Source organism: Trichosurus vulpecula, chromosome 6, assembly GCF_011100635.1.
Source record: "Trichosurus vulpecula isolate mTriVul1 chromosome 6, mTriVul1.pri, whole genome shotgun sequence".
Classification (NCBI taxonomy): domain Eukaryota; kingdom Metazoa; phylum Chordata; class Mammalia; order Diprotodontia; family Phalangeridae; genus Trichosurus; species Trichosurus vulpecula.
This window is the reverse complement of record NC_050578.1, coordinates 224,587,800-224,600,579: the sequence shown is the minus strand read 5'-3', so window position 1 is coordinate 224,600,579 and position 12,780 is coordinate 224,587,800. Positions and strand designations below refer to the sequence as shown.

The window sequence follows — 12,780 nt, the reverse complement described above, 5'->3', positions numbered from 1 at the left end:
AGAAAAACATGAACTGGCCCCAGGCCATAGAAGAGCTCAAAAAGGATTTGGAAAAGCAAGTTAGAGAAGTAGAGGAAAAACTGGGAAGAGAAACGAGAAGGATGCGAGAAAACCATGAAAAACAAGTCAATGACTTGCTAAAGGAGACCCCAAAAAATACTGAAAAATACACTGAAGAAAACAACACCTTAAAAAATAGACTAACTCAAATGGCAAAAGAGCTCCAAAAAGCCAATGAGGAGAAGAATGCCTTGAAAGGCAGAATTAGCCAAATGGAAAAGGAGGTCCAACGAACCACTGAAGAAAATACTACCTTAAAAATCAGATTGGAGCAAGTGGAAGCTAGTGACTTTATGAGAAATCAAGATATTATAAAACAGAACCAAAGGAATGAAAAAAATGGAAGATAATGTGAAATATCTCATTGGAAAAACCACTGACCTGGAAAATAGATCCAGGAGAGATAATTTAAAAATTACTGGACTACCTGAAAGCCATGATCAAATAAAGAGCCTAGATATCATCTTCCAAGAAATTATCAAGGAGAACTTCCCTGATATTCTAGAGTCACAGGGCAAAACAGAAATTGAAAGAATCCATCGATCGCCTCCTCAAATAGATCCCAAAAAGAAATCTCCCAGGAATATTGTCGCCAAATTCCAGAGCTCCCAGATCAAGGAGAAAATACTGCAAAGCAGCCAGAAAGAAACAATTTGAGTATTGTGGAAACACAATCAGAATGACACAAGATCTGGCAGCTTCTACATTAAGAGATCGAAGGGCTTGGAATACAATATTCTGGAGGTCAGTGGAGCTAGGATTAAAACCTAGAATCACCTACCCAGCAAAACTGAGTATCATGCTCCAAGGCAAAATATGGACTTTCAATAAAATAGAGGACTTTCAAGCTTTCTCAGTGAAAAGACCAGAGGTGAATAGAAAATTTGATTTTCAAACACAAGAATCAAGAGAAGCATGAAAAGGTAATCAAGAAAAAGAACAAGAAAAAGAAATTGCAAGGGACTTACTAAAGTTGAACTGTTTTGTTTACATTCCTACATGGAAAGATGATGTGTATGATTCATGAGACCTCTTAGGGTAGCTGAAGGGAATATGCATATATATGTTTATGTATATATATATATGTGAATGTGTTTGTATGTATGTGTATATGTATATATAGAGAGAAAGAGAGCGGACACAGGGTGAGTCGAAGATGAAGGGAAGATATCTAAAAGAAATAAAATCAAATTAAGGGATGAGAATATATTGAGGAATATATTGAGAGAGGGAGATAGGGAGAGATAGAATGGGGTGGATTATCTCGCATAAAGGTGGCAAGAGGAAGCAGTTCTGTGGGAGGAGGGGAGAGGGCAGGTGAGGGGGGAATGAGTGAATGTTGCTCTCATCAGATTTGGCCTGAGGAGGGAATACCATAAATACTCAATTGGGTATCTTACCCCACAGGAAAGAAGAGGGAAGAAGATAAAAAAGGGGGGGATGATGGAGGAGAGGGCAGATGGGGGTGCAGGTAATCAAAAACAAACACTTTGGAAAGGGGACAGGGTCAAGGGAGAAAATTCAATAAAGGGGGATGGGTTGGGAAGGAGCAAAATATAGTTAGTCTTACACAACATAAGTATTGTGGAAGGGTTATACATAATGATACACATGTGGCCTATGTTGAATTGCTTGACTTCTTAGGGAAGGTGGGTGGGAAGGGAAGAAGGGAGAGAATTTGGAGCTCAAAATTTTAAAAACAGATGTTCAAAAACAACAAAAAAAAGTTTTTGCATGCAACTAGAAAATAAGATACAGAGGCAATGAGGCGTAGAAATTTATCTTGCCCTACAAGAAAGGAAGGGAAAAGGGGATGGGAGGGGAGTGGGATGACAGAAGAAATGGCTGACTGGGGAACAGTGCAACCAGAATATACGCCATCTTGGAGTGGGGGGGAGGGTAGAAATGGGGAGAAAATTTGTAATTCAAACTCTTGTGAAAATCAATGCTGAAAACTAAATATGTTAAATAAATAAATTTAAAATAAAAAAAAAGAAGTAAAAAAAATTATATTTTTAACTGACTGCAAATAGTTTACATTTTATTTGGAGTTTTTTCCCCATATTTTATTTGTTGAGTGTTAGTAAACTTATTTAAAAAGTTGCCTAAGGAAGGAAGGAGCCAGTATTGGCTCTGTGAGAGGAGAGAAAAGGCATCTAATACTGCCCAGTGCTCCCAGAATTAAAGACATGAAAGATGTTGTCAGCTCCTCCTCCCACTTACTCATGTCTGTACTGCAGTAGAAGCATGAACACGAATGTACCTGTAAATAGTATAGATGGCCAGGACAGCATTCCTCCGGACGTAGCTGTGCCGATGCTCCAGGCAGGCCCGGATAGCTGGCATCAGAGGCTCCAGTAACTCAGCTTCTTTCAATTTGCAAAGAAAACGAAGAGTGGAGCCCCGAATAAACTCATTGGGGTGCTGAAGATCCTGAAACACAAATTCAAACAGCAGATACTTTCTTTTTTTCTGGAGTCCTCATTATTTTTTAAAGAAATATTTATCCTTCAAAGTCTCTTTTTTAAAATGCTAAAGCCACCAAAGAAGTTTTCAATGTCATAATGCTTTGAAGGAAGAGTGCAGGAAAGAAGAGTTTTACCACTTCCATATCAAATGGAACATGTTAGCCTAATTCTAACTGCTGCTCATATGAATCAACTTAAACTTTTGTTCTCTCTGTGTCCTTAGTGTCAGATAATTTTATAAAAGTTCTTGTTAAGTACCTTATTTTTCATTCATAATATGTACATAGGGAATACCAGCAAAGACAACAAGAAATGAATTCATTTTGGAATAAGATGAATTTTCCCATTTCACAAAAAGGAACCTAGTTATGAATATCACTACATTTTTCTGCTCAAAAAGAAATCTTAAGGAAATGACAAGTAATTTTTTAAAAATTACTCAGAAACAGGAGCAAAAACAGAACCAAATTCTAGCCCTAAAGCACTCTGATTTACCTTTCGATAAGCATCACACACAAGAATCATCTCGTGTAAAAGTCGACCATCTGGAGTTGTTTTGGGAACGATTTCCCAAAATACTAGGAGTAATTTTTTGATGGTGTGATCCTGGAGAGGCAGCACAAATCGAATGATGGTCATCAGTAGTCCAGGAAGCTTTTCACCATTCAGGATCATAATGATTACTTTCTTCAAAGCCTCAGTCTTTGATTTCACATCTCCCTTTTCTAATTAAAAGCACAAGTTAAAAAAAATGCATAATAGTCTCAGGAAGAAAGTTATTGAAATAACAACCAAATGAAAAACATCAAAACTTCAGCCAACAAAGCCCAAAATCAGTCTCATGAAAAATTCAAGCTGTAAAGACTTGTGATAAATACCGAATAGGAAAGAGTCATGTGAAAATGAAAACACAAACTAATTAGTGACAGGGTCCTGGGACAGTGAAAGAGGCTTGGCCTGAGAGCCAACAGATCTTAGTTCTGGTCCTCCCTCCACCACTGACTTCGGCAAGTCCTCCTCCCTCTTTTGTTCTCAGCTTCCTCATCTATAAAATGGAAGGAATGGTATAGTTGGCTGCTAAGGGTCCTTCTGTAGTCCTAGGATACTGGGACTCAGGGTAGAGAGGTTTGCTTCAATGTGGACCAAGCTCAGAAACCGAGACTGATTAGAGAGAGTTCCATGCAGCAACATTCAATGAACTTGGGGGTTTTCTTTCTCCTTTCCCCCTCCCTCAGCTATCATCCTGAATCTGAGAACTGTATGTACTGGCTTGGCACTATGGAAGATACCAAGTCCAGAAAACATCACTAATATCTCTGTTTTTCCATGATTTATGTTTATTTTGTTCTTGAATTTTTACTAGTATTTATAAACTAGCAAAACTAAGAGATGCAAATTTCCTTAAAAATCATTAGTATCTTACTGTTCAATCTGTAACAAAAAAATGTTGGGACGTTTTCTCACTTCGATCATAGCTAGATTTGCCTTTGTCATGTATACTCCACTGCTTCTAGTTCTGCTCTGTGGAATCAAGAACAAAAAACTGCCCCCTCCCAGAACAGAAAGCTAGCTCTCAAGAGCCACCCTCTCCCTCCCCAAGTCTTTTCTTCAAGATACACACAGGATTATAGGATGAGAGCTTTAGTAAAGCAGGAAAGAACCTCAGAGACCATCAAGCTCAACACCTTCATCTTACACATGAGGAAATGGAGGTATGAGGGAGGCTACATGATTTACCCAAGGTTCCCCAGGCAGTAAGCACCATAAACAGGATTTGAACCCAGGTCCTCTGACTTCAGGGCCAGGACTTTGACCTTTCCCCAGTTGATCCCATCCTCATATGGCATGATCTTAAGGCCCTTCACCATCCTAGCTGCCATATTCAGGGCATTTTCCAGCCTATCTTTGTAAAAGACGGCCAGCAGACTTGCATACAATATTCCAGATGGGGTTTGACCTAAGGCAAAATACAGTGGAACTGTCATCTCCTCATTCATTTTACTGGCTACCATATCATCCTGGTGACTTATCAAGTGGGCCTGCAGTCCATTAAAACCCCCAATCCCTTTTTACATGGACTTCTGTCTAGCTAAGTCTCCCTGTCAGCATAGTGCCACCCCCTGCATTTCATGCTAGGGAAACCATTTTTTCCAAACAAGTGTAAAACTTTATCCCTATTTAAGTTTCAGTAGATTCTACCCAAGATTCTACCTTGTCAAGGTATTTATGAATCCTGACTCTGCCATCCAGGGAACTTTCTATTCCTCTGTGTCATCTGAAAATCTGCTAAGCACGTCATCTTTGTTTATCCAAACCAAGGATAAAGATGCTCAACAACCACTGTTCCCTGGGGTACCAGAAAATGCCTTCCAAGGTGACAGCCAACTATTACGGACTGACTTTTACATCAAGCCATTCCACCAGTTCTGAATTCAAGAACAGCAGAATTTGTCCAGTGCTCTAGCTATCTATCTCAATCTCAGAGGGAAGGGAATGGCTCCCTATTAGCCACTTAAAGTCACTTTGCTAGGCTAGGCGGAGAAAAGAGAAGTAAAATAAGAGCTGGGCAGCTCAGCTGTGTCTCTTCCTCTATCACTGACCCATTTACCAGGCCTGTCTTCTTACGTACTCCACTTTTCCCAAACGTAGCTTTAAAAAAACCAAACTTTTCTGCCATCTCTCACCTTCCTTACAACTGTGGCTCAATCTGAGTGTTCGTGCTCTAGACACTATTTTTACAGGGCTGTGCCACATTATTATTTCTGTATTCAAGATGGCCAAAACACAACTCATTATCTTTTCCCAAAACCCACCCCTTTTCTGAACTTTCCTATGACTACTGAAGGTACCTACAGTCTTCCGGACAGCCAGATCCGAAACCTTGGTATCATCTTTAGCTCCTCTCTCTTGTCTTGACATACTGAGTCAGTGGACAAATCTTTAATTTCTTTCTCTACAATATCACTTCACCACTTTTGTGCAGGACCTCATCACTGCCGGCATAGACTACTGAAACAGTCTTCTGTCTCAGGCCTCTCCCCACTACGATCCATCCTCAAGAGCTGCCAAAGTGATTTTCCTAAAGTGTTAGTAGGACTGTATTACACACAACCCTCTGCCCCTCATCAGACAGAAGGTTTTTTTTGGCATTTAAATCTCTTCCTTTTATGGCCCCTTGCTACCTTTTCAGTCTTTTTACGTTCTACTCTCCTCTACATACTCCATGATCCAGCCCTACTGAAACACTTGCTGTCCCTCACACACAACATGCCTTTCCAAGCCTCTGCACAGGCTGTTTTCCATACCCAGATGCTCTTCCTCCTAACTTTCAACTCTTAGAAGAATAACTGTCTTCCTTTGACTGAGCTCAAGTACCAGCTACAAGAGGACTTTCCTGGTACCCCCAGCTGCTAATGCCATTCCTTCTAAGATTAGCTCCCATCGGCTGCATATTTATCTTGTGTGCACTGATTTATATATATTATCTTTCTCCTTTAGAATGTTAAGTTCATTGTAGGCAGAGCTTGTTTTTGCTCCTTTTTATTTCCAGTGCTTATTTCAGTATTTGGCACTTAGTAAATGTTTGATGACCAATTGAACCTCTGTTATCTGTGCTTGCTTTCATCTTTTGCATATGTCTTTTACAAACTCAATTTGACTGGTAAGTTCCCTGTGCATCTCCACCAGTCTCTTTAGACATCTCCCTTTTTTTCTCCTTATTTCTCTTTGGGTCTTTGGAATCTTATTGAGAAGTTCCTATCCAACTTCCCCAGTAGATTTTTAAGGCCATGGGAGCCTATTTGTCTTTGATCTTAACTCTGAAATCTACTTCCCCCAAATCTAGGGTGAATGTTATACTCTTCTCCTTTATCATGAATTCTAAGAATGAGTGGTCACATTCCCCGAGGGTTTCCAACATGTCCATCTTAGCATCAAGTTACTCCTGTTCGTTAGATTCTGATACAAAACAGAAATTTCTCTTGCTGAATTTCTTCACATTTTTAAGAGTGAAATAATAATGGGAAGTCAAGAAATTATTAGCTGCTCTGCTTTTGAAATCACTATTTCTAACAGACATCTAGATAACTGACCCCTCCCTCTTTCTCACTACTATAGCAAGCCTCTGCGCCAGTCTCATGATCTGCTTCCTGAAGTACTCATCTATACCTCCTTTTTATCTTGGTGGTCTGTAGTATGCTATAATGACAATGATATTTTAGTCCCTTCCTCTGTGGTTCTTCACCCAAACACACTGTATTATGTTTCTCCCATGTGGCTCCTGGATATCCTCATATGGATTTTTTTTTTTTACTGCATCTATGAGGTCATCCATGTGGAAGCTCCTTCTGTAAGTCAGATCAGCAAATGCTCAGTCACTTACAGGCTTACAGAATTGCCTGGGGCACTGAGAAGTGATAGATCTTGTCCTGGGTCAGAACCGCTATTATGTGTATCAGAGGCAGGACCTGAACCCAGGTTCAAGGTAACCTCTTTACCTGTCCTCTATTCTGAATAAGATAAATGCTTCCAGGACCATAATCTTGTCATAAGGACTTGGATGCAAATCCTCCTTCTGCTACTTACTATAAATATATGGCTTAGATAGGTCATTCCACACTCCTCTGTGCCTCAGTTTCCTAGTTTCTGCAGAGGATTGAGGCAGAACGAGAGATAAGAAAGAATACAGAACTTGGGAGTTCAGGAAGTCTGTGTTCAAATACTTTCCTTGACATTTAGTATTTGTATTACTATAGATAACCTAAGTTTGAGTTTACTCAGTTGCAGAAAGGGAAGATAATATCTATAAGCTCCCTATTTTTCACTGGAGATTAACACACACACACAAATATACATATAAAAACTGCTTTGCAAACTTTAAAGGTGCTATATAATGCCAACTATTGTTATTATTATTGCTAAGTGTCCTTCTAGCTCTAAATCTTATGATCTTAGGTAAGAAGTCAGTCTCCTTTGGTTTATGTAATATAAGAAGACCACACAAAGGTCTCACAATGAGACCAAGACAGTCTCAACCTTGTACCCACCACCAATTACCTGTAACTTCTTAAAAAGAAGAGAGGACCTCTAAAAGCAAGGCTGTGCTTTGTGGGAGGTGAAAGGGAATAAGCATTTATACCGCTCCTATACAAAGCACCTTACAAATATGTCATCACACAGCCCATCTCTTACGTTCTTTTTGCATTATTCAGATAGATCATGTCCTATTTTCAAATTTCAATCCAATTTTAAAAATATTTGATAAGTGCCTGTTACATTCAATGTGCCATGTAGGTGCTGGAAATTTAAACAAATAATAATATATGTAGTCTTAGCAGAAGAGAAATTTTAATTTTTAGTATGACAGACATTCACAGAATGTTTAGAAGCACTTTTACTAACCTATTTATACATGGTTTTCTTCATATGAAAGCTCTAGACTAAAATCCCCTACATTAACTTTTCTTTTATGCCTCTTCACAGTGTGGTGGTGACCACAGATTCGCAAAGGCTGTGTCAGCAAGGTTCAAGCTCTGTCTTACCAAGGAGAAAAGGTCTGAAAACCTAGCCTCCTAATGCTTTTTATCATTGGAAGACCAGCTTAGCAAGGTTCAGAAAAGCACATCCCCAGAAAGTAGCCAAAATGTAATGAATTTTTTAACCCACCACAACTCATGAAGACAGTAGGCAAGGCTGTGGGCTGCACTGATAAAGGCAATCTCTACAAAGATGAAATCATAGATCTCTTGTACTGAAATAAAATAAAAATCTACCGTTTCCAATTATAAATTAGCTTCATAAACAAATATGTCCATGTCAAGGTTTCCCATCCTTCACTTACCGAGGTCATTTTTTAAGATAATTTCTGATGGTGGTTCTGAATCCATTGGTACATTAATTAACGTATAGCATACGTTTTCTGCGGCAGTCATGATGTTTGGTTATGTGTACTCCACAGTGCGAGTATTTTTGATGATAAATATCAGAAATCCTAGAATAAGCACAAGACATCATTACTTATTAAAAAGTTTTAATAAGTCAATAAACATACTCTTAAGTACTGGCAAATAAACACACTCAGTTCTGCTTAATAGCTTGAAAACAGTCTAAGACTGCCTGGGTACAGCATCACATGCCTGTGATTCTTGCTCCTAGGGAAGTTGAGGCTGCTGGACCGCTTGAGTTGGGAAATTCTGAGCTAAAGTCAACTGGGCGTCAGCACTAAGTCTGGCACCGATACCGCGAGCCTTTGGGAGGGAGGGGGAGAGCCACCTAAGGAGAGGACAAAGTGGTCCAAGTTGGAAAAGCAGACAAATCAAAGCTTCTGCGATGATCCATGCCAGGATTAGCGGGTGTGTGGCCAATGCACTTCCAGCCCGGGCAAGGTAAGGAGACACAGTCTCAATTTTTGATAATAATTATAATCTAAGATTCTGAGGAAGTTGCTTCATTGAAATGAATATGGAGTCACTTAAACATGCGCCAAGCATCTGTGTACAAAGCCTTGTGCTCTAAACTTATTTCTCTGAGAGAAAAAAAGAGATAAAGTTTCTGCCCAGTCTTGCCTTTGATACACACTATGTGGCAACTGCAGTACTCTAGGCTGCTAAGATTAAGCTGCAGTGAAGGTGCCAACCAGCTCTGGTGGGGGAAATTAAAAAAAAAATGACAAGGCCAGTCCCCTAGTCTCCTATCTCACCCTAACTGGGCTTAGAGTCTATGAGGATACACGCTGAGAGAGCTCTAAGACAAATACTGGATTCAGGGTTTGGGAGAGAGCTGTGTTTCCTTCCCTATGTTACGGCTCCTCTGTGACCCCGGCTGTCACATTTGCTTTCAAAGGCTCAGTTTCCCTCGTTGGTAAAACGAGAATAATTCTTCTACCTACTTCCCCTTTTTCTTTACCTACTTCAGGGTGGTTTTGAGCCGATTTCAAACTGCTGAAAGAATAAGGGCTATTTTTGTTGATGGTAAGTACAGGATCGGTCAACGTGCGTTTATTAAGCGCCTGCTGTATGCCAGACGCTGCACTAAATGCAGGAGATATGGGGAAAGGCAGAGGGCAGTGCCTGCCCTCAAGGGGCTGCCAGTCCAACGCTCGCTGGTGCAAACACCATAGAGAAGGGGTCCAGGGCTGCCTGCGGAAGGCGGGGGTAGAGAAGGGGAGAGAGGGCATTCCAGGAGGCGGGGACGGCCAGGTGAAAAGCCCGGGGTCAGTAGATGGATACGGGGGACGCGCAGGGCGATGCGGAGCAGGGGGCTGGGAGGGGCGGCTCCGGACGAGTCGGTCCCCGGGTGCCCGGGCCCCGGCCTGGGCACGGAGGGCTGGAGGTCAAGCCCTGACTTGCCGGGCCGAGTCAGACCTGCGGAGTCAGCACCCCCTAGGTCAGGGGTCAGAGGCCTGACAGACGCCCCCCCTCCGCCACTCCCGCCCCCGGCCCGGCCTCAGCCTGAGGGGGAGGGCTCCGAGGACTGGGCCGAGCAGGCCCAGGGACGCGACCCCGCCTAAGCCCGCCCTGCCGCCCCTTCCCAACGGAGGGGCGCGGCCCGACCTCGGGGCGCCTCGGCCCGCAGCCCGGCCCAGCCTCGACCCCTACCCGCTACCTGGCCCGGGGCGGTGACGGCGGCAGCAGCAGCGGCGGCGGCAGCTCCTCAGAGTCCCGGGCTGACGTGGAAGCGATGGGGACCGAGGCCACCTAGCGTCTACGGCGGCCCGGACAGGACACGCCTCCTCCCGCCGCGCAGCTTCGCGTCCCACGTCCTCGGCCCCGCCTCAACTCCGCCCCGCTCACGCCGATTGACGAAGCCAAGTGGAGCCTTCCAGCAGCTCGCCCCCTGCTGGGCGGTCGCGCATTCCCGCGAACGCTCTAGTTAAGCAGCCTGGGCTCCTCTGCGGGGATCAGACCGGTCCTGGCCGCGGGGAGCTCCCATTCTACCCAGTGCAATTCTGTCTACGTGACCCTGGCAGCGCAGCACTGTTATGAGCAGTGCGGAAACCCAGAGCCGAGCTGAGAATAACAGTAGTGATTATACCATGATGTAATGCCATGTATAACATGTAAGATATAATTGGACAGCCGCAGTAAGACTAGAGGTGTCACCCTGGGCAAGTCACTTAACCCTGTTTGCCTCAGTTTCCTCATCTGTAAAATCACCTGGAGAAGGAAATAGCAAAACACTCCAGTATCTCTGCCAAGAAAACTCCAAATGGGGTCACGAAGAGTCGGAGACAACTGAACCACTAACCTTATATTTGCTATTTATATCGTCTCTGATTTTTCCCTGCTATTAGATGTGTAGTAAGCTCTTTTAAAGGCAGAGAATGTTTCATTTTTCACATTTGTGCCCTCTGCCCTTAGCAATCAATCAGTAAACATTTATTGGGCACCTACTATGTGCCAGGCATTATGCTAAGCACTGGGGATACAATAAGAGGCAAAGACAGTCCCTTCCCCTCAAGGGGGTTACAATCTAGGGCTCTGCACACCCTAAGTGCTTAAGGCTTTTGTTGTTGTTGTTGTTTTTTTTTTTGTGGGTTCTGGTCTGGCTTTATTAGAAGGAGCTTAAGAACTGGGTGAGGCTGTAATGGCAGAAGTAGGCTGGAGAAGGTTTAAATGGGGCTAACTAAGGTGGAGGGGGTTCCTTCAATGCTAAGGCAGGGGAGGAGAGGAATAGGGGAAAAATGGGGAGGAGAGGCAGGATGGGGTCTGAACTCAAAGCAGAAAAGCTAGCAGGAGAGGGCTCAGAAAGGAGCTTCCCGGGAAGTGTGAGTGGCCATCAGGGCCCGTTTCAGTTGTTTGTAGGTGACAAACATCACTACATTCCAGGAGCCCAAGTGGAGGAAGGAAGGCATGAACCCTTTGTAGAAGGCTTGGGGTCCCTCCTTCCGAAGCGTGGTGAGGGCACAGTGGCCAGCACTGGCATACTGGCCCGCAGCAGAGTTCATGTATCTCGTCTTGACCACATCCACAGGGGAAGCAATGATGGTGGTGCAGAAGCCAGCCCCAAAGGCTGATGTGAAGTGGCACGGAAGATCATCAGTCATGAGATGGGCCTTCAGGAGGGCATCTTTGATTAGATCATAGGTCACCAGCTCAGCACAGTTGACGATAGCATTGCGGGCGACATTAGGTGAAGTTCCTTTCCATAAGCCCCGAAGGCCCTCCTCTCGGGCAATATTCTTATAGGCATCCACTGTACCCTGGTATCTCCGGTTGCCACCTGCACGAGCCTGGGCCTGGAAACGTACCTTCCCCACATCTGTGGGTTGGGGTACGCCCACTGCCAGTGCCCCTGTGGTGCAGCCTGCCAGGAGGCAGCTCCCAATGCCTGCATGCTCAGATCCCTTGGTGTAGAACTGCTTGACAGAGTCATAGAGGCCAATGCGGACAGAGGCAAAACTCATCTGGCGCTGCAACCCAGCCACCAGCCCATTGTACAGACTGCCAGGGCCCTCAGTCTTCACCATGGTCAGAATGGTGCCCATGACACCCCGATACTGGGCATTGGTAGAGGAAGCTCGGATGGCCCCCTGGCTCTCTCCTTGAATCTGCAGCCGGACTTTGGCTATGTCCAGGGGGAAGGTGATGAGGTTGGCGATGCAGGCAGCGGTGCCAGCCCTGAGGAACTTTATGGTGGCTGTTGGAGGCACATCTGTAGGCTTAAATCCAACCATGATGGATGCTGGCTTTCTGCTACTTCCCAGGAGGCAGAGGAGAAATGGATTGAGCAAGACGAGATAGAGGAACTCTGCCGGAGTCCTGATCTGAAGGGTCTCACAATGATGGCACCTTGATCAAGCTTCTCTAAAGGTGTCCCGCTGTTCAAAGTTGCTCACGGCAACCATGGCCCACTTCCCTTGATTTTCCATAGAAAGTTGTTGGGAAACTGAACACCTAATGATCATACTATGTGCCCGGGACCGTAGAGGAAAACACGAGGAGCTGGCGGGAGACACGAGGTCTGCAGCAGGATCCGGCACCCGGCAGGCTGGAGGGGCTGCCTAGCTGTCTCTCGGCTGGGTGCCTAGAAGATCTCAATGAAGAAGATGAATGAGTGATTAAATGAGTGAAATAACAATAATAATAATTACCAGCATTTATATAGTACTTACTATGGTTATCTCATTTGATCCTCACAGGAAGTAGAAAGCAGGACCTAGGCAACTGGGGAAAACTTTGGGTTTTTGTAAACGACATTGCTACTTCTGTTGCAACTCATTTCCAGAAAGGGAGACAGGTATCAGGTCTTTCTA

At 43.9% G+C, this 12,780-nt stretch overlaps 2 protein-coding genes across 3 annotated transcripts in view; both read right to left on the bottom strand.

The window, feature by feature from the left end:
- COPB1 (COPI coat complex subunit beta 1) overlaps window positions 1–10,228 on the bottom strand; it is a 36,287-nt gene extending 26,059 nt beyond the window's left edge. Inside the window, exons 1-4 of the mRNA XM_036763500.1 lie at window positions 10,131–10,228; window positions 8,368–8,517; window positions 3,024–3,253; window positions 2,324–2,493 (exon numbers count right to left, since the gene is read on the bottom strand). Of these exons, the coding sequence (XP_036619395.1) occupies window positions 2,324–2,493; window positions 3,024–3,253; window positions 8,368–8,458 (491 nt within the window). The 5' untranslated portion in view covers window positions 8,459–8,517; window positions 10,131–10,228. The remainder of the gene's footprint in view (window positions 1–2,323; window positions 2,494–3,023; window positions 3,254–8,367; window positions 8,518–10,130) is intronic.
- Window positions 10,229–11,244: 1,016 nt separating this feature from the next.
- LOC118854148 (mitochondrial uncoupling protein 2-like) lies at window positions 11,245–12,201 on the bottom strand. 2 transcript variants are annotated; one of them, XM_036764487.1, is made up of 2 exons: window positions 11,668–12,201; window positions 11,245–11,565 (listed from the first exon to the last, which is right to left on the bottom strand). In XM_036764487.1, the coding sequence occupies exons 1-2, from the start codon at window positions 12,199–12,201 to the stop codon at window positions 11,269–11,271; spliced, it is 831 nt and encodes a 276-aa protein (XP_036620382.1). In that variant the 3' UTR covers window positions 11,245–11,268. The 2 variants fall into 2 exon arrangements, with proteins under 2 accessions (XP_036620382.1, XP_036620381.1); XM_036764486.1 differs by having other exon boundaries at window positions 11,245–12,201.
- Between the last annotated feature and the right edge of the window lie 579 nt (window positions 12,202–12,780).